General features: G+C 42.1%; 1 protein-coding gene across 2 annotated transcripts in view; it reads right to left on the bottom strand.

Annotated features, from left to right (window-relative positions):
• Positions 1-207: 207 nt before the first annotated feature.
• Positions 208-19009, bottom strand: part of CHST15 (carbohydrate sulfotransferase 15) — a 46027-nt gene continuing 27225 nt past the window's right edge. For both annotated transcript variants that reach the window (XM_037399371.1, XM_037399372.1), the window contains 6 exons: positions 18401-18740; positions 14370-14516; positions 9780-9936; positions 5283-5439; positions 2052-2199; positions 208-838 (listed from right to left, as the gene is read on the bottom strand). In XM_037399371.1, coding sequence (XP_037255268.1) covers positions 648-838; positions 2052-2199; positions 5283-5439; positions 9780-9936; positions 14370-14516; positions 18401-18740 — 1140 coding nt within the window. In that variant the 3' untranslated portion in view covers positions 208-647. The remainder of the gene's footprint in view (positions 839-2051; positions 2200-5282; positions 5440-9779; positions 9937-14369; positions 14517-18400; positions 18741-19009) is intronic.

Raw genomic sequence — 19009 nt, 5'->3', positions numbered from 1 at the left:
ATCCATTCTTACCTGGAATATACGATTTTCTTTTGCAAGAACTGTGACTAGGAAAGTCCATTTATCTTGAAGATATAAATTAGACTTGGAAATTTATGTAAATGCAATTATCCCTTATCTTTGTTTCAGAATTAAGGAAACATAAAAACCTGAGTGCAAGCGAAGACCATTTGTGAATGTGCTGACAAAAAGAAATGAAATTTTAGGTTGAATTCAATTAAAAATTTTAATGACTAAATGACATTGATAGTTTGAAAAAATGAATGAATAACATATATTGAAAATGAGATTATAAGCGTAATTGTAGGAAACTGATGCTATTTCTGTGTTGCAGCATCTTAAAGAAGGTTAAACTTCAACATCCCCGTGGAGAGTTTAAGAAACCACCTTTGTACTAATGTTTTTCCACTCCATTCTTTTGCCAGGGTAAAAGAAGTTGCAATAAACTGATAAGCAAAATGCTTTACATTCTCACAAGGAAAACGTGGTATAACTGTTGTGAAGTGTGCTGACTGAAGGTGAGAGTCTCAGCTCATCAATCGGCTTCTCTTTGGAATGGGAAAAATGTAAATATCCACACACAAAAATAGAATTTAAAAAAATAAAAACTCCTTTAAGCAGTGTATTTGTGGCACTAAATTTACATATTATGTCCTCTTCCATAAAAAAGCATCATCAAAAAGAACTTGTGCCAGTTTTGTATTAAAAGGCCTATAGAAATCTCTTAAAATTGCCTTCGTTGTTGGTAGCATAGGTCCCAGACTTCTGTCTTCAGGTCGCCTAGTGTTTGATGCAGGACTCTTCGTAATCAGAGCTTCTTGCTTCTCACTTAGAGGTTCTGTGGAAAATAGAATTTTTTCTCAAAATATTTCACAAAAAATGGCCATGGTAAAGAAGCCAAACAAGAAGACAAATGACTAACTCAGAAGGCTTGCCAGGGGAAGACAAATGGAATTTGCCTTAGCAGCAATGATGTTTCAGAATATTGAATAAAGTCTTAGATTAGCAAAATAAATCACTGTTAGTAAATATGGATATAATATCTTTTCCTTTCACGTTAATTAATCATCTCTAAAACAAGCAGCATAAATCATTTCTGGAGGGAAAAAATCTGTTTTCAGAAAACAACTATGACATTGAAAACAACTGCCTCTCCATTCTAGAGTTGCAATTTTTTATACTGCTATTTCATTTGATGATGTGACTTATCTAATACCTGGTAGAAACGCTACAAGCCTCACTCACGTAAGCCTTCTTTTTGTTTGTTTTGGAGGCCGTCAATGAGATCAAAGTGGTACACAGGTATAGTGATGCCCCCCTTCCAGAAAGAAATGTAAGCCCTTGACAATGTACTTCAGCAAGATAGAATCCCACAGACTTTTCCAGTGTAAACCATATTCAGGAAGAAGATGCCAAGCTCTTCATCTGTTCAGTCTGCTACACTCGAACTTTCTCATCATCTAGACCAGTGTTTGGACCAGCCAGACTATTTTGCAGCCACATTTTCATCCTCTCGCTACTGTCGAATCAACATTGGGCAACATTTTGTCTGCCAGCGTTTCTCTGAGGATTAGCAACAGATGTCTCAATCAACACAGCAAAAACACAATTTCCCCCTTCTCTCTGGCTAGAAACACAACCTTTCATCATATTCAGATTTAGAGTCTGGATTGGTGCATGCTGGCAACAGCATGCACACCGTGGTAGCGTTTCGATTTAAATTGCGTGGGATAGATCTTGCACCTATGTAATCCCATGACAAACAAGCCCTGACTGCCTTCAGAAGCAGGACTGGCTTCTGTATGGTGAGATATATCCCTACATTCTGAATGGTTTTGATTTTTTTTCTTTATAGAGTCTTACTAAGATCTTCCAGCACCAGCCTTTCTATGGGAATTTTAATTTTGCTTGCCTCCAGGCAACAAGATTAATGCATCCTTCAAGACAGATTCCCATGCTTCTGTTTTGTCTCTTAATAAAGCAAAACTGACCTAGAAGAGGGATACTAATGATTTTCTTCACTTGTCTCAAAACAGCCAGAAGACACCTACCGAGATCCAGAAACTGGAACACCATGTGCATGGTGTATTTCACATTTGATGCATGGTCCTCCAAGCGAAGAACGAGTATCTGATCTTTGTCAAAAACCGTCAGCCAGTCCAAAAGATACACAACATAGAGCCCAACCTGTAACCTTACCTGTAAGCACACCAAAAAAAAAAAAAAAAAACAAACACCAAAAAACACAAATGAAAATCAATTCATGTACCAACGCTTCTAGCAGTAAGAAACCAACACCCACCTCCGTCTTCTGAGCAAAAATCCCAAATACCTGCTTTTGAAGCACCATGAAAAGACAGCATATCCAAAAATTTTTAAATTTTTTTTCTTAGTTTTAGTGCAGCTTAAGGAAATCTTTGCAAATGACCTTTCTTTTGGTGAAAGGTCATTTCAGTAAGGGCTTGGATGGGCACTTGCTGCTTCAGTCACAGGTCTGCATGAAAGCGCTGCACAGAGACAACCGTGTGCAGAAGGATGTTTGACCACCTCAAGCTCCATGCTCCTCCGTGCTTGGGATGACCCAGCCTTCATGGAGACACTGAGGGCTTTCATCCCTCGAGAGGCACAGCAGAGGAAGGGAAGATGCTTATTCCTGCTACCTTCTCCAGGTTTTAGGGCTGCTTAATTCACCTTGAATATCAGCTGCACTGGATCATGCTGCCACCAATAGTACAAACATTCTGATTTGGTGTCAGGAATTAGATTTGGGTGTGTTTGCATGTATTCTCTGATTGCAATAATTAGGTTTAGATCCAAGCTGCAGTAGCAGCGGCGGCTAGACAGTGTTAATGGTGCATTGTCTGAGAGGCGAGGGGAGCACCAGGCTGGGTTAGACCAGAGATGCGAAAAGGCAGTTTTTCAGCCTGTCCTGACTTAATCTCTGTTTTTCTTCCCTCCTCAATTTTACATAACAAGTTGAAATATAAAAAGGGTAGTCTGGTGTTCTTAAAAGTCCAACCTCCAACTGTGCTTATAAATATTTTTCTAAATCCCTCCAGGCTCAGAGGAGAGAAACATGAATCCCAAGTCATAAGTATCTTTCATAAAGGAGACTTAACATCTTCAAGTCGCGTTACCGCAGAACCCATGAAGTCAGATAACAATAGTCTCTTTCGCTCCTTACACTGACTCATACCCTAAATTGATACCTAAATTCCAGTAAAATAAGCCATATTTTGCATTATTGCCAAGTCGTTATTATCATAATGTATGATTCTGATGTGTGTCTTTAGCTGCTTGTAACAGTAACCCCCCATATTTAGCAGACTTGTTTACGTAAGTGCTACACAATAATTCAAAACATCATATTTGTTTAACACATCAGCCTAATACATGTTAATCCTGGCAGGGCAGCACTCCAGACCTCAGCAACACCCCACTTCACTGAACACGGGGGCAAACACACGGCTCTGTGATGGGTTTTGCTTTTCTTTTTCCCGGGAGATGGAGGTGAGCGAAGGGCAAGCATCGGCTGCGTGGTATCATTTGGGACTAAAGTGCTTTCCCACACGGGCTTAGAACCTTGTTTAAAGCATTTCACCAGAAAGAGGATTTTAACTAATTTTACTTAATATTATGGAGGCATACGAGTTAAAATTATGGGGAATATGTTCCCCCGATTTTCAGTTTTCTTGGGATCAGCAAGAACCTTGATTTTCTTCCCTACACAGTGTGTTGTACTGACTTCTTTTTCATCTGGCTGGTCTTCTCAGCCTGACAGTCTCTTTTCCATAAAGCCCCAGTGTTTCCCCTATACATCAAAGGCAACAGTAGAGTTCCCCGAGACATTCCTCCCTCCACAGAACCCATTTCTGCACGTTCAGTTTGATCGCCCTGGCTCGGCATGCCTCTCTCCGAGTAACACGCTTTTCACTGATTCTAAGTGAGGATAAGGTGACAAACACCCTTTTCTTTCCAGGTTAGCGTCTATCAGCAGCAACGATGTCTATGATGCCTCCCTTGTTTCAGGAATACACTAACAAATGGCAAAACAAAATCCTTCTAGCCTCATCACCCTATCAGCAATCTAATGATCTCACCGGGGAAAACGATATCTACTTTTTCAATATGTAGCAAACCACGCACATAACAAACTTCAGCAACTTGGCTGAAGAAGCAGCAGCTCAAAAAGCCCACTGAGGAGCACAGGGAGCATTTGTGGTTTATTACAAACACCTGCCTGTGGCTCTTTGGCAAGAGGCATCCTCTGTTCATTCTCAAAAACATCTTCTCCAGAAGGCTGCCTAAGACAACAAATGAAGATTGGTTCTGCATCCCGAGGAAGACAAGAGGAAAATCTTTCCTTCTGGATCTCTCTCTGCCTTTCTGTCCCCACGCTGGAAGAAATGCATTTGTGCAAGCAGGCGGCTGGAAAATCGCACCTCCGTGAGGTCCTGGAGGCTATCATCAAAGCCCAGCAGCTCCAGCCTACCTGCCAAGGTAGGAAGAATGTCCTTCTTGCCCTCCTGCTGCAGGCTCAAGCCTGTACAACACACTCTTTTATGGTTATTTTATCGAGTGGAAGCAGCAGTAACTTCACCCTGGAGACAAAGGAGGGAAGTACTCCCTCAGAGTCCTTTACAGCCTCAGCAAATAAAATAGGATCGAGTGGCAAACCAGCCAGACGTGACGCTTCCAAGTCAATCTCTTCCCTATTATTCTCCCCCCTGAAGAAAAACTTGAAGTCAGTTCTACACTAAAAATGTGAATTTTGGAATACTGAGCCTGTAATACTTACCCATTCTCCAGCCAGAAGTTTCTGTATTTCCCGTTATCATTTTCTGATGTGCACAATTACAAAAAAAATTAAAGTTTTATCTAGTTATTGGTAGCCCTTTCTTGAGAAAGAATAGATAATTTATTCTGATTTTGAGGCAATTTCATACCACAAAGATCCTTGCCAGAGCTACTTTTTGGAGACATCTGCAAAAAGCTTACACATTAAACTGTAATCTTCACTGAATGTGCTCCCCATACGCTTGCACAATAGAAAGACCATATTATTGCTGTTGGCATTCATCGGGGAACAGACTGAGGAGACAGCTGAGCCAGTACATCAGCTTTTACATGTTTACATATATATTTGTCATCCGCTTTAGAAATGAAAAGGGAGAAAGTTTTATTTCTTGACGCTGATCTGCACCGTATTTCAGTATTTTAATAACCTCGACACAACGTCCCGTTAAACAAGCAAGGAATCAAATGTTCTTGGAAATACGTACGGGCATGGCATTGTTCAGGGTGTTGTTGTAGACGCAGGCTCTCAGTGAGTAATCCAGCACGCAATTCTCAAACAGCTGCAGTGATTCTGCCACTTTTTCATGAAAATCTTCCGCAGATTTATTAGCGCTTGCAAAGTACAGATAATCCGAGTACAATCTGCAAATGAGATACATGTAAGTAAATGACAGAGGAAGTGAAAGAAGATTTGTTTTCGTGGCAATGGCTAACAGTTACATGAATTGAGGGGAAGGGTGGATATGGGTAACATTGCCCCACCGACAGCCTGCTCAGCCACTCAGTGCTTTTCTATTTTTTCTATTCACTTCAATGGGTTTTGGCTCAAAGTAACACCCACTCCAGGGAGGTGCTAAACATCCTCCCCGCTTTCAAGGTCAGCATCCCTTAAGAACCTGTGTCGCGGCACTCTCCAAACTAGCCAGCTGCAACAAGGTCTTTTACTATCACATACCAAGATACTCTTCACACTAGTTCCTCTGCTGCCTTCTCCTCGTCTCTCCTCATCCAGGACATGTGCTTTCTCTCTGCTTCTTCCTCCTCTCTCTTCCTTGGCTGTCCCTCTTCGTTGGCTCTCAGCCACTTAACTTAACCAGCCACAGCTGCACCTTATCTACATCGGGCCAACCCCCCAACCCTGAAGCCACCGCACAGCTGTATATTACCAATGTTAATTAAGCCAGCTTCATTCCTCTACAAACCTGACCCTAGTAAACGTGTGAGCAAGTGTTTTATCCTGAAAGCAATTTTTTTCAAATATATGTACTTTAATCTAGTATCACCTATGAACAGCAGAACTGGTCGTGGCTGGCATCGGTGCCCCTCTGAATCTAGTGCTCCACACTCCCATGGACAGAATTGGCCCTCACTGCAAAAGCTTAAAGTTGATTTCGAAACCGACACAGGAACGGGATGGGTTAGAAAGAGTGATTTTTATACAATTCCCTAAGCTTGGTACCATCAAGAGGAGAAAAGAGTCCAGATACGCTAGTTTTTGGCAGAAAGCTCCACCTCCAATCCTACATTGACTTTCCATCCCCAAAAAATCCAATTTCCAGCATTCCAACTCCTGGGTTTTTTTAAGCTGAAGAATTACAGCTAGGTGAATGGCTCACGATTGCACCCAAGCAGTCCCACCGCTGCTCCGTGGGCAGCAGGACACCCGCGCATGCCTGCAGGCCAGCAGCGCCCCTGCACCTGCTGCTGCAGCCAGCAGAAGCAGCAGCAACAGGAATTCCCCCAAGTTACAGCACAGGAGTATCCCCTCACTTCTTATTTTTAGCACAAGTTTTACAATTGCTTAATAGAACTTAAAAGAGATTATCTAAGTCTTTTTTAAGGGTGATGGTGGTGAAACAACCCCAAACCCACAGACAAGTTAAAGACCTACTTTAGCGTTAATCCCTGAAATCCTGACTAAACTTTTACAAGATAAACGTGGCTCAAAGGGACAAAGGAAATGCTCTGACGTGGCATAAGTATTAGATCTGCTGAATGTGATATTTTAACTTTATTTTGTCTTTAGGCTTAGAGTCTATGACCAGAACCCCAACAATACTGCAGGATTTTGTAGACAATTAACACTTGAGAAGGAGTCCCTTCCCTGAAAGTGCAGCACAAACATTACACCTCCATAGCACCCACCTCTCGACAAAATTCCAGAAATCCTACATATCTTTCAGCCCCTTTCAAAAAAACACAGGTGACTAAGAAATGACCTAAAAAAATCAATCTATTTAGGTTTCATTTTATTGCTGTAGTAACCTGTTGTATTGCACTTCATTTATTTTTCAACTTCCCTAGATTTCCACAGGTACTTAAAAATTCATCATTTAATTTAGAAAGTTTAGGTCCTAATCCAGCAAAGCACTTAAGCACAGGAATAGCCCCTCTACACTCATTATTTATGTTACTGTTTTGCAAGAACGGGATTTTATTTACCATATGAAAAAAATGAAGACTCTCTGATCATTTAAAAAGGAAGAAAAAGGATAATTTGTTGCAGGACGCTTTTAATTCAACTTTTATGCATATTTTTTTATGCATTATGTTTTATAATGAGGCAGAGGCACCCAATACTACCTATAGGAGTCCCCAGCTAAGAAAGACAAAGATTCCGATTTTTGTCCAGTTCTTCCCAGCCTGGCAAATGCATTTCAGACAGTTTTCTTTAAATGAAAAAATTCCCTCTCAGACCAGAGGGAGGGTACCGGGATTGGACTAGACTGGCTGGGCAGCCTGTTTCAAAGTGATGCCCACCGGTGCTTGAGGACCACAACCACAGCATCACGTTTTTCCTCTCCCTCTGCAGTGGCAGACCTGGGGTCCCTCATGCTGCACCCACCCAAGAGCCACCCCACCAGCACAGGGTGCGAAGGCGAGCTGGGGAGAAGCTAAGGGACAAAGCCAGCCGACTACAACTAATTTAGGCACACAACAGTACCTCCTGCTTGCGGAAAAACATGTACCTCAACCAGACTCGGGCTTGCTCAGCTCGTCCCATGGATGGCAGGACGGACTGCTCCTGGCAGAGCAGGTGAAAAGCTTCCTGCTGGGGGAAGTCAGCCAGCAGGCATCATGTACAGCATGGGCCTGGCTGCAATTTTATTTAAAAGGTTTAAAATGCCTGATTAGTATTTCTAATCATTCATTAACATAAACGCATCATTTTTAAGGCTTGCTGACATCTTATGGAAAACTAAGTTCTTGAAGACAAGTTCTCTCTCTGCAGGGTAGTTGAGATTTTCTGTTTCTTTCCATCTGTTTTTAATTCTGGGGACATCTGCCTTGAAATAAAACCTTTGCTGATTTAGGATTTCAGCTGTTCCAGCTACTTGAAGTCCTTACCTTCAATTGCCATCCATTACAAAGAAATAATGATGCCACTGACACTCAACATCACGAAAATTAACATCTTCCACATATCCCCCGTTGGGGGACAACCCAGACCCCATGCAGTTTAGATCAGACCCTGTCCCAGAGCCCGTGCAGCACCCACGTCCTCCTGGCTACGGCAAGGCAACTGCCCTGCTGACCTGCATCGCTGATGGGGCTGCCTGGGCTGCCCTTCTGCCGCGGCTGCTTTTGCTCCTGCGGTTCAGATGAGCTATCAGCAACAAGGGCATAGGGGATCGTAAACAAAAAGAAACCGATTTATTGTAAATACAGCGAGGGAGAAGAAGCTGACTTTTTATGTCACCCTTATTAAAGCTGGCAAAGAGCTACACCCACATTACACAGGGCGGTTAAAGCAATCAGGGAATTTGTCGGTAATTTACATGAGGAAGCCACTTCTGCCAGCTCTCTCGCATAAAATTACCATCTGTTAAATCCTGAGGTCAGGAGATGCCATTAGAAGTTGAGAGCTGTGCTTTCTGACACAGGAGATGGGAAGCGCTCTCACAGCTCTGCCTCTCACCAGGAGCCACGTCCTACCCCCAGGGCACCCAGCCCTTCCCACTGCCAGGTTGCTCCAGGCAGCTGCTGGGCAGCAGGGTACATGCTGCCTGCACAAGCACCCTGTACCCACTCTTCTCCCAGTGCCTGAGCTTACACCAGGTCCCCGTCATCATCTGCATCTCCTTCTCTCTCCTTGCCCTTGCGCACTGACCTAGCCCCAGGTATCCTGAAGATCCCCATGGAGCTACAGAGAGAAGGAATTCACACCCCCTCGGTCTGATCCTTTCGGACTCTGCCTTCATCCCTTCCACCCTCCCCGTTACCCTCATCATTATCATCACCTTCCACAGTGGAAAGAAATGTCCCAGGAATCTGGAGGAAGACTGGAGAGAAAAAGTGAAACACAATGCTAAAAGTGAAAAAGCTAACGCAATGGAGAACCACTCCGGAACAGCCCATGCCTTTGCAAAAGCACAGCCCTTCCCTGCAGGCAAAGTCAGGAAGACCAAGGTGGACTCCTGTGTAGCTGCTGGCTGTGCAAGCTACAAGCGCCTAGCAAAGCCTTGTATGAATGTTGCACCAAGCGTTTTTTAGATCAAAAATAATTTGTATCATTTGCTGGCTCTGGAGCTATTTGCGATCTTTCAACCATTTTGAACAGTATACCCCCTGAAGACATAAACTTTATTATTTAACGTGAATTGGAGCACTTCATAGGACCACTTATGGTGCAACCTGTAACTACAGTGCCATACTCAGTCTAGTGAGCCCTGCCAAGGACCAGGGCATGCGTATCAGCTCAGGTAATAATCACATTTGGCAATGTATAAATTATCTTTTACAAAGTAGCTCAGGTATCTATGTATGGCACTCAACTGTGGCATTTACACTCATGTGCCCCTCTTTAAAACACTATCACAATTACATATGCCAAAATATGCGGAATAAACCCCCTCATCATAAACCAAGTAACTGTGAAATAAGTTGTAAACATGTATTTGCATCCAAGACAGCAAGAGCAAATACAATTATTATAATAAGAAAATTTTCTTGTGTACTTTAGCAATGTGATCCTTGCTCACCTTTCAACAGGGTCTCTCAACATGATGATGAGTTTGGCATTCGGCTGGAAGGCATGGATAAAATCTTGGATTAAGAAGGGAGGTTCTCCTTCAGTACTGTTGTCATAAAAGAAAATCCAAGCGTTGTTGTCCCACATTGTTGAGGCACTGGCCTCCCCTGGAAATCAAAAGCATCTCTGCTAATAACTCATTTCATTCTTTGTATTGGAGTGGAAATTGGCTGAATTATGAACTGGTGTAGGCTGATTAAAATTGACTCTATTAATTTCAACAAACCTTGGTTCCTGCAAATTGATCAGGCCAATGTGCCCCAGAGCCAGAGCAATCACACCGCCTTGAACCTTTGTGAATGCAGTGATGGTTGAGGCAGTTTTTATGTAATTGCACCAGAAATATTACTGTCCACTAACCACACTGCTTCCTGTTAGTGACTGACACATGCAAATTTGATCTGGGCTGCAACAGACTGCTCAGGTTTGGGCATCCCCTCCAGAGCGGAGGCAGGAGCTCGCTGCTGCTGAAGACCTGCTGTGCTCTCCATAGCACCCCAAAGGTCCGTTCTAATGCTCCCGATGTCAGAGAAGTAACTTGCTAACAAATTGTATAATTTGACACAAACTAAAGAAAAAAGTGGAAACGACCACTCCAGTGGATCGATATTATTTAGAACACAAAGAGGAGACGTTGGTGAGCACATGGGAAATATTAAAAAATAAATGCACTAACCAGCTGAATTGTGCCACTGCAGTTTGAAATAACCCTTTTAGAGAATTATCCATTATCAGAGATTTTTTATATAACTACAATTATTCATGTAGATTAAGTTAAATATAACTATTCACTATTAGACAAAAGGTCTATAGAATAAATAACACATTGGGTTAAATGCCAGATTCGGATACCCTTAGTTGCTGAAGCAGCTTGCTCTCAATGGAATGCTACAGAGAGATACACAATCAGTAACGTCTCTGTGAGAAAAAGGTAAATGATGCTTCAGCTGCTAAATAAATTATCTGATACGATGTTTTGAACTGTTTAATCTTCCCTGTCTTTTAAAGTAATGCTGGCATTTATGTGGCACACTGCTGTTTAATAAAACATAGAGAGAAACTTTTTGGAAACTTCCACTCTTTGACAGTCTAATGAGAGCTAATTCTTGTTAATTAGATTTTTCAAATCAAAAGGAATGAGATGAAAAAATAATAATGTTGTAGGCTTACAGACTTGCACATGATTTCCCTCTTTTTATTTTTTCCCTTCTCCTGGGAATGTCCAATAAAGATTTTAAAAGATGGCCAAAACACAACATGAAAAAGATACTGGCTCCAAACTTCAGCTTAACATAATGTGATTCATTAATAAAGTCTGGGAGTTGTTAGAAAACACATTAATCTTCTGTCATGTTCATTTTGCCTCTTTTCAGAGCAGGAGATCAGGTCCATTGGCTAAAGCTGGGTGTCCACAACAGCTCTGCTTTTTCATTCTAAATTAATTAGCCAAAGCACTGCCTAATCATCGGTGGGCTTTGACTTGTCAATTAAAACTCAGTTAGCCCAGCTCCCACGCTGGGTGAAGCAGAAACACAAAAGACTAAATATAGACAAGAGCTGAGAGAGCCGTACCACAAAACCACCACGCAGCTACTCCTGCGCTACCAGAAGGCGCTACAATGCAGATGGCACGAGCACTTCCATCCACGGACGGGCAGAATGGTGGTGCCAGGGACGACAGCGACCTCGGAAAGGCACTGCTACATCTCTGTTACAGGCACGGCTAGGCTTAACGGCTCCCTCCAAAAGGTTTGCCTAAATCACGCCAAAGATTGAAGTTTATGACCTCGCCAAGCCATCTAGTCCTCTCTAGAATCAATTTTCTGGTCTTCTTTCATACTTCTCTCCCCTAGAGACCTCTGGGCATATTTGATGCTCTATTGGAGTTATTCCAATTAGCGCATACATAGCGACCAAACCTAAGAACATCTGCTTACATGTGTGCCACCTGAACTAAATGAAACCAGTGCATTTACAGAAAAATGGGCAGATTCTCCTATCACAGACCCAACCGCTCCACAGAAATTGCTCCAGCTGCATCAGCTGCCACCACCACAGATCTGCAGGCAGCACCAGGGAAGAGCACAGGCACACGACCGAATCATGCTAAAGCATTAACAGGGACTCAGGGTGCTGCTCTAAGGCACTCAGTCCGGGATAGCCTGGGTTCAACAAGGCAAATCTTCCCAAAACAACATGGCTGTCAAGAATTAAAAGGGGGCGGGGGGGGGGGGGGGGGTAGGATTTAAAAAAAAATCATCATCCTGGTCTCTGCAGACTCTTATAATTTTAATTTCCCGAGGCAGCCAAAAATACTCCTGACAGTTTGACAGTGTTCCTTTCTGTTTCATAATACGGATTTAATATCTGGAAAGAGAACAAGCCATACTAAACCTGAGATAAATTAATCACTGCTATAGTAATTATGTAAAATTACTGCAGTGCAACCAAAAATATATTGTTTTTTCTTATGGACTGAAAGAACATATGAATTACTAAATTGCCTGAAGAATGGATATGTAAGCTGTTTATTCAATCATGAATGAATTAGCATCATACTGTGTTTTCACAAGACATTCCTCTGAATTTATCATATTAATGATCACAAATAAACAAGTCCAGCTCAGAATGCCTCAGGCTAGATCAGTGCTGTCCTCTTTGGTTCATCTCTAAGCAGATGTTGGATTTTATGGGAAAATGCAATTATTATCCCCTAAGTACAATAACCACAGAAGCCTAACTTTTCAAAATAACGTAACATGACGGACTACTGAAATGTTTATAGTTCTAATTCAATTTTTCTTTCTAGTCATCCGATATAAGAAAATGAAGAATTCTAAGCAAACTTGATATTCATACAGATTAATTTCCAACTAGGTAGCCTTGGTTTGTTTTATACCAAGGTCATAAAAGACTGACTTAATAAGTATAATCATTCAGGACTTTTCCCGTAAACTTAATAAGAAAAGTGAACAGATCCTTAATGAAACAAGAAATGAGATTACAGGAAAAAGAAACACAAAGTGAACTCTAGAAAAAGCTGTAACAGGAGGTAAGTAATCAAAGATGTACATTGCCGATTAGATTAGTGAATTTAATTAGTATAAGCATTTCACCCATGAAAGGACAGGAGATATTATCATAAGCAGGAGGAAAATATGCAGGTGTCCTTGATGGCAACATTTCTTAAGACCCCATCTTGCAAATTTTTCTCAGTGTTGAATATTTAATAAAGCGAATGACAGACTTAAATGGAGGCTGAGGAAAGTGACTACAGCCAAGTCTCTGGTTTAAACAACGTAAGACCACCACTATTTTATCAAGCCAACAATAGGTTAAACTTTTTTGGTTAGAATGAGACCCCAAAAAATTATTCTGAGGGTAGGCAGCAAAAACCTTGTCTCTATTTTGTGCAGAATAATGACTTCGGGCCTACTTGAATTCTTTTTCCGACAGGGAACTGTCTCTTGCACAACTAGTACTGTCATGGAATGTGTCTAGTTTCCTTGGGAAACTTTGAGGTGACAGTGTAAGACTGGTAAAACTCTCTACCCCTCACTTTTCTGGTTTTAGCAGGCAGCAAAAGCAGAATTTAGAAATCCCTGCTGCTGTTCCTCATGGGCACTGCAAACAGATGGCACCACGGACCACAGTGGGCGAGCGCAGTGGATTGAGCACTGTGTGCCACGGAAAGCAATCCAAGGTGCCCTCCCTAGAGCCCGGTCCTAACCATGGACTGCCACAAGGTACAGTACAACAGCACTTCTAAACCATCTTTAATGCTAATCAGGTAATTTAGCATCAACTGAAACTGTAAGATTATCTCCAAATAGTGTCCTGTACTGTGCCTCTGGGTTCCACGCCTGAAAAGAAATACCGGGCAGGAGAGTTTCAACTTGACTCTGTATATTCCTGCTCTTGAAACTTCCATTGTCTTTGCTGTTAATGAAGCATCTCAGGCTACATAGGCATGATGACACAAAAAATAGTGGTCCTTCTTCCTACATGTATCTTATGTTGCATCTTGAGAAGAGAGAGACACTTGGAGCTATCATTGTCATCAAAACTGTCCCCGGTCAGGTACAGGATCTCTACAGCACCTATTTTACGTCATCATACCTGAATTAGTGCGTTATCCCAGACACATTGCTACAGCATTTGACCCTGAAGTTACAATCCCATCACTACAGGCAAACCCCTCATAGTGGAATCAATGCTTGAAGGAGTCACCAAGGTCATTCTCCCTTTTTTTTTTTTTTAAAAAAAAAAAGATTTCATTAAATCCTAATGTTCATCAGACATCCATCACTTGCTCAGGCATTTTCTAAAGATCATCACAACATTTTAACAAAGCAAGTAACCACCCTCCACGAAAAGGGAAGAACTTCTGCACTATCCATGCACAGCAGAGAAAACCAATGTCACGGGCTCAGTGCTGGGAACTGTTCACACGTGGGAAAATGCCCCTCTCGTGCCTCAGCTACCAATGTTGCCCACCTGGAGCTACAGGGACATATTTCAGAGGCTGTATTTGCCCTACCAATTATAATGTTGTTCATCTGGCCACGCTCATTTGCTGCTTCGCTCTGCAGCACACCCTGGATCTGATGTGCCGCTAAGTCAAACAGATCAAGGTAATCTTCCACCGGGTAACGATCATGAAATCCATCCCTCAGACGAATGATTCCTACAAACAGTGAAAAAAGAGAAGTTAAAAAAAAAGGGAAAAAAAAATCACAATGGCATGCTGGTGTAAACCAAGACAGCTTCATTGACATGGCTGGCACTGAGCCAGCCAACATCAGCACAAAATTAGACCGATGAAGTGTAACACTCAGATAAAAGTGCCAATAACAAAGTAGCTGAGATTCAAGATACTATACAATCCAGCTATAAATCCACAGCGATAGCAAATATCTTAAGTGTTCTGGTTTATAGTTCCTGCATGAATAGCTTGCATTTATTTTCTTCTAAATTTAGCTTTTGGAACGAATAGAAAAGACCAGATTCTGCTTTCATTTGCACCAATATAAATCAAAGTAATATTGGACTCCCACTAGATTTACTGTATTGAGACTGAGAACAGGCTCTGATGCCAAATATGCAAATCAACATAACTTATCAAAATTAGAAAACTGGGAAATCATTCATGTATTTGTCTTTCACAAGTATGAAAACAAAGCTCCACGAGAGTGTCTTATTTTAATCCCCTCCTTCCCTACGCCCCAGGGTCTGTTTCAGTATCACCTTCTCACTGCATTTCTCAGCATCTTGAGTCCCATTTATGATTTTTATGCTCCTTCTCCCACACTTCTTTCCAAATCTAGTCTCACTTCTCCATTTTCTGCACACGCTCCCCAGGCCTGTCTGCATTCTTGTTTCTTACTATGCCACAAAAACAGTTTCTCAAGTGGGCAGTGGTCAAGGACAGCCTTGGGAAGGCAACAGAGTAGGAGCAAAGCTAAGAGCATAGAGCAGGGCTTCTCAGCTCTCCCGTTCTTGTTCCTGCAAGGCCAATAATTATCAATTATGTGAGAGGAAAGCTCAGCAAGGGAGTTCTTTTTTCCATTCCCTCTGATGTTCCCCTCTAGGAAAGTGGAATTTAATGAGGGTAGAAGAAAGATCAGCAGTATATTTTGACATGTTTTGAGGGGGGAAAAAAAAAAAAGCACAAGCATGGTGATACAGGCTGCCTTGGTTTGTTGCCACCCCACTCACGGGAATAGAAATTGTGGCTAAGAGCCAGGAAAGAGAGACAGTCAAGCTGGGACAAAGTCCTGTAGAGCATCAACCACCCCAGCAGAACGGGAAAGTGGTGATTTGTGAAATGGGGCGTCCCCAGGAGGGCTGTTTAGCTTCAAATGAAATTAGTCAGTCTCATAAAAATCCACTGAATTAGAGGATGCCATAGAACAAAGAGAATTTCTTGTCTAGATAAGTGTTACAAACTAAACAAAGTTAATAGCCAGGAGCATAGCAGCCATATCCACTAGCGGACTCATAAAGGCGGCTGTCTCAGTTTCACTTGTTAGTCTATTTGTCATATTCTCCTTTTTTCTTTTTTTTTCTTTTTTTTTTTTTTTTTCAGTAGTAACCATTAGCTAATGAACTGTTGAGGTAAAATGAAAGGACTGAGCCACGAGGAGCAAACTTAATCTTTCATTCTCAATGGCAGACAGCTTGAGACGATCGGAAAGTCATCGCTACAGATCTCCCTCCCATGAGTTCCCAAGTGCCGCAATCTTTCCTCATTCTTCAGCTATACAAAGTAACTTTAAAAAATTTAATTATGCAAAGAACGTTCTCTTCAAGGATCTGCACTTGATCCCCAGTGGCTGGCCAAAAGAACGTGCAAGTGGAGGGTTTGCAAATGCCAGCACAGAGAGAGGAATTCATCCTTGTTCTCAAATTATTTCTTACACTCCTCTGACTGTGCGGTAGGTCCACTTCTGAGCTTTAGCGAGTTCAGTCTTGCTTTAATAAGGATGGGTGCACTACCTCCTCCAACATTAATTCCAAATTTATTTTATTTATGCTTCATTTATTAATTTATTTATTTATTTATTTGTGTTGAGGCTAATGTAGATGTTGAGAACTATTAAGTATAAAGGATTTTAGCTTAATGAATCAGTTCAGTTCAGCCTTCCCTGCCAGCACCCTCATGGAAGACAAAAATCTTCTACAGAGGGTCCCTGTAGCTACACACCCAGGGACAAGCAGCACAGTATTCGCACTGGGAGGTGTCCACGTCTAAAATCCCCTTTCTTCACTGATCTGACTTTTCACCTTCGGGTCAGGAAGTAATTCTTATCATTTGTCTTCAGCCACCTGCTGACTGTGATGAACGAGTGCCTTCTCAGGGGGCTTCAGGGGGCACCACCATGCTTCTCTTGTTTGACCTTTTTTGATTCCTCCATCCACACTGGTACCTCTAGTGTCTCCTAAACTGGACCAAATTATTGTAAAAGCAAAACCGTACTTTCATCATACCGCTTTAACTCTTTGTTTGTAACAAACATGTAGAAAACGTCTAAAATACTTATTTTAGCCACTTCCTTACGGCATTTTCAGAGGAAGAAAATACCAGCTCTAGGAACACAGCAAGACCATGAAATCCTGGCTCTGGGTCTAAGCCTTCCTCCTCACTGAGCAGCAAGGAACAAAGCCCCATCTGCAGGAGCTCAGAGGTTCTTCTGGGCTCCAGGGCATGAGGAAGGGAGATGGAAGTGGCAACACCACGTGCAGGAGAAATAAAGAATTTAAAGTACAACCCCAAAATTAAGAACTGAAGCAACACTGCAGGTGTCCCACTCAGAAAGTGTCTTTCCTTGCCTTTAGCCACAGGAGATCATTAGAAGAGGTAGTTTCCCATTTCAAGGAAGCTTAGAAAAGCACCAAGGGAAAGCAGTGATGCAAAGCCGTTATCAAATGATCTACCCACAGAGCTAGGTTTTCCCCTGCTCCAAAGGCAGCGTCTGCAGTAAAGCAAAAGCAAATGAGAAACAGAAGCGAAGATGTCACCGTAAAATAGCCACTATCTTCCTCCTGAAAATAGTAATGTCACTGAAAAGCCTGTGATCTGTGATACCAAAGTCATATAAAGCAAGGACATACCAGTACTTAACAGCTAGACCCAATGGTGGGAAAACCCAGAGCCTGGGTGGAGTACAGCGAGCGTTACATGCATCAGCATCTAGAGGAAGGCACTAAGCACACAGCAGACAGGACCAGAAGTCTGTCTTCTCTGCCTCATCTACTCTCTAACCACGAGTCTGACCTTCCTTGGCACCCAGGGAAGACACAACAAGAAGAACATAAACACCTCAGACAGATAAAACGATGTGCTCAGCCCCACCACCCTCAGACACCCTTTGAAGGTGCAGCCACGATGGCAGGGGGGTGCATTTCGCTCCAGCAGGCCGTAACCTCAACTTATCAAGTCTGCCTTCAGAGCCAAAGGGTCACTTCATGAAATATTGATGTCACCCAGGAAAAGAGCATCAAAAGTATGTGCAGGTTCCTCAGCGTGAGAGCTTTCTCCTGCAGAGCATCTACTGTTCAGTGCTTTACTAGAGCTGCAATACTAACAAAGCTCCTACCACAAAGCAGATTTGTATTTATTGAACCATAAGAACCAAAGCCACTCACGTTTCAAACATGGACCCATCATTTATTCATGTAGGAAAGGCTTTACAGAATTTTGCAATGCAAAACTGTCACTGCTATTCTTTAAAATTTTCCATCACGACCTAATAGTTCCTCTTCCTGCTCCTACAAATTCACAGGGTTGGTTTTATCTAGTGTTTTTATTTTTTTACTAGATTTTTCCAAACCACTGCAAATAAATGAGATGTGCATCATCTTGAAAAGTTTAACCCAAAACACCATTAAACAAAAGCAGGCTGAAACCCACTGAGCATCCATCACCTGGATCTTTCAAAACTGAACTCCAGTGGTTTCAAGATAAGCTAGTATGGCGCAAATCCATAAACTTCATCCCAAATGTATACAAGAAATGTCAAAGTTTAATAGAGACAACTTGCTTGGATACCCGAGGACACGTTTACTCACCAAACCGTTTTCTTGTCCACCAGTGTGGCTCTTTGATCGCTGAGAACCGAACGTCGGGGTGCAGCCTGAGCCGGTCATACAGGTCTGTCGTCCCACACTTGGGCTGGCCAATGATGTAGAAATGGGGGAGGCAGCGCAGGCGGTAGTGTTTGTCCTTATAATGGTACAAGTGGTTCCAAAATACCTTCCTGAGGTAATCAAATATGGTTCGAAAGCGCCTTGAATACAGTGCATAGGAGTTTGTTGCATAAGGATCTGTGGTGGTGTTTCCTCTGTACTCTTCATACCAACATGGGTTCTTGCTATTTGGAAGGAATTTGTTAGGAATTACTGAAAACATCTGCAACATAAAGAACAACAATTTCAGTCAAGGCAGCGAAAAATTCACAGTTGTACTATTCTAACTTAGCACAGTAAAGAGAATATGATAGAAACACTAACTGGACATTTTTAACCTTAATTTTTTTATCCACAAAGTTGACCTAACTTATTTCTTCTGATGACAGCGGAACCAAATCCTGTAGTAACAGTTGGACTGGGAGAAGAGGACATTTAGTAGTCCTTTGATTTTAAGGCCAGAAAGGACCTCAATAATACTCAACCCCCCTG

This window comes from Falco rusticolus, chromosome 9 (assembly GCF_015220075.1).
Source record: "Falco rusticolus isolate bFalRus1 chromosome 9, bFalRus1.pri, whole genome shotgun sequence".
NCBI lineage: Eukaryota > Metazoa > Chordata > Aves > Falconiformes > Falconidae > Falco > Falco rusticolus.
Note: the sequence above shows the minus strand (reverse complement) of the source record. Positions and strands in the feature narration are given on the sequence as shown.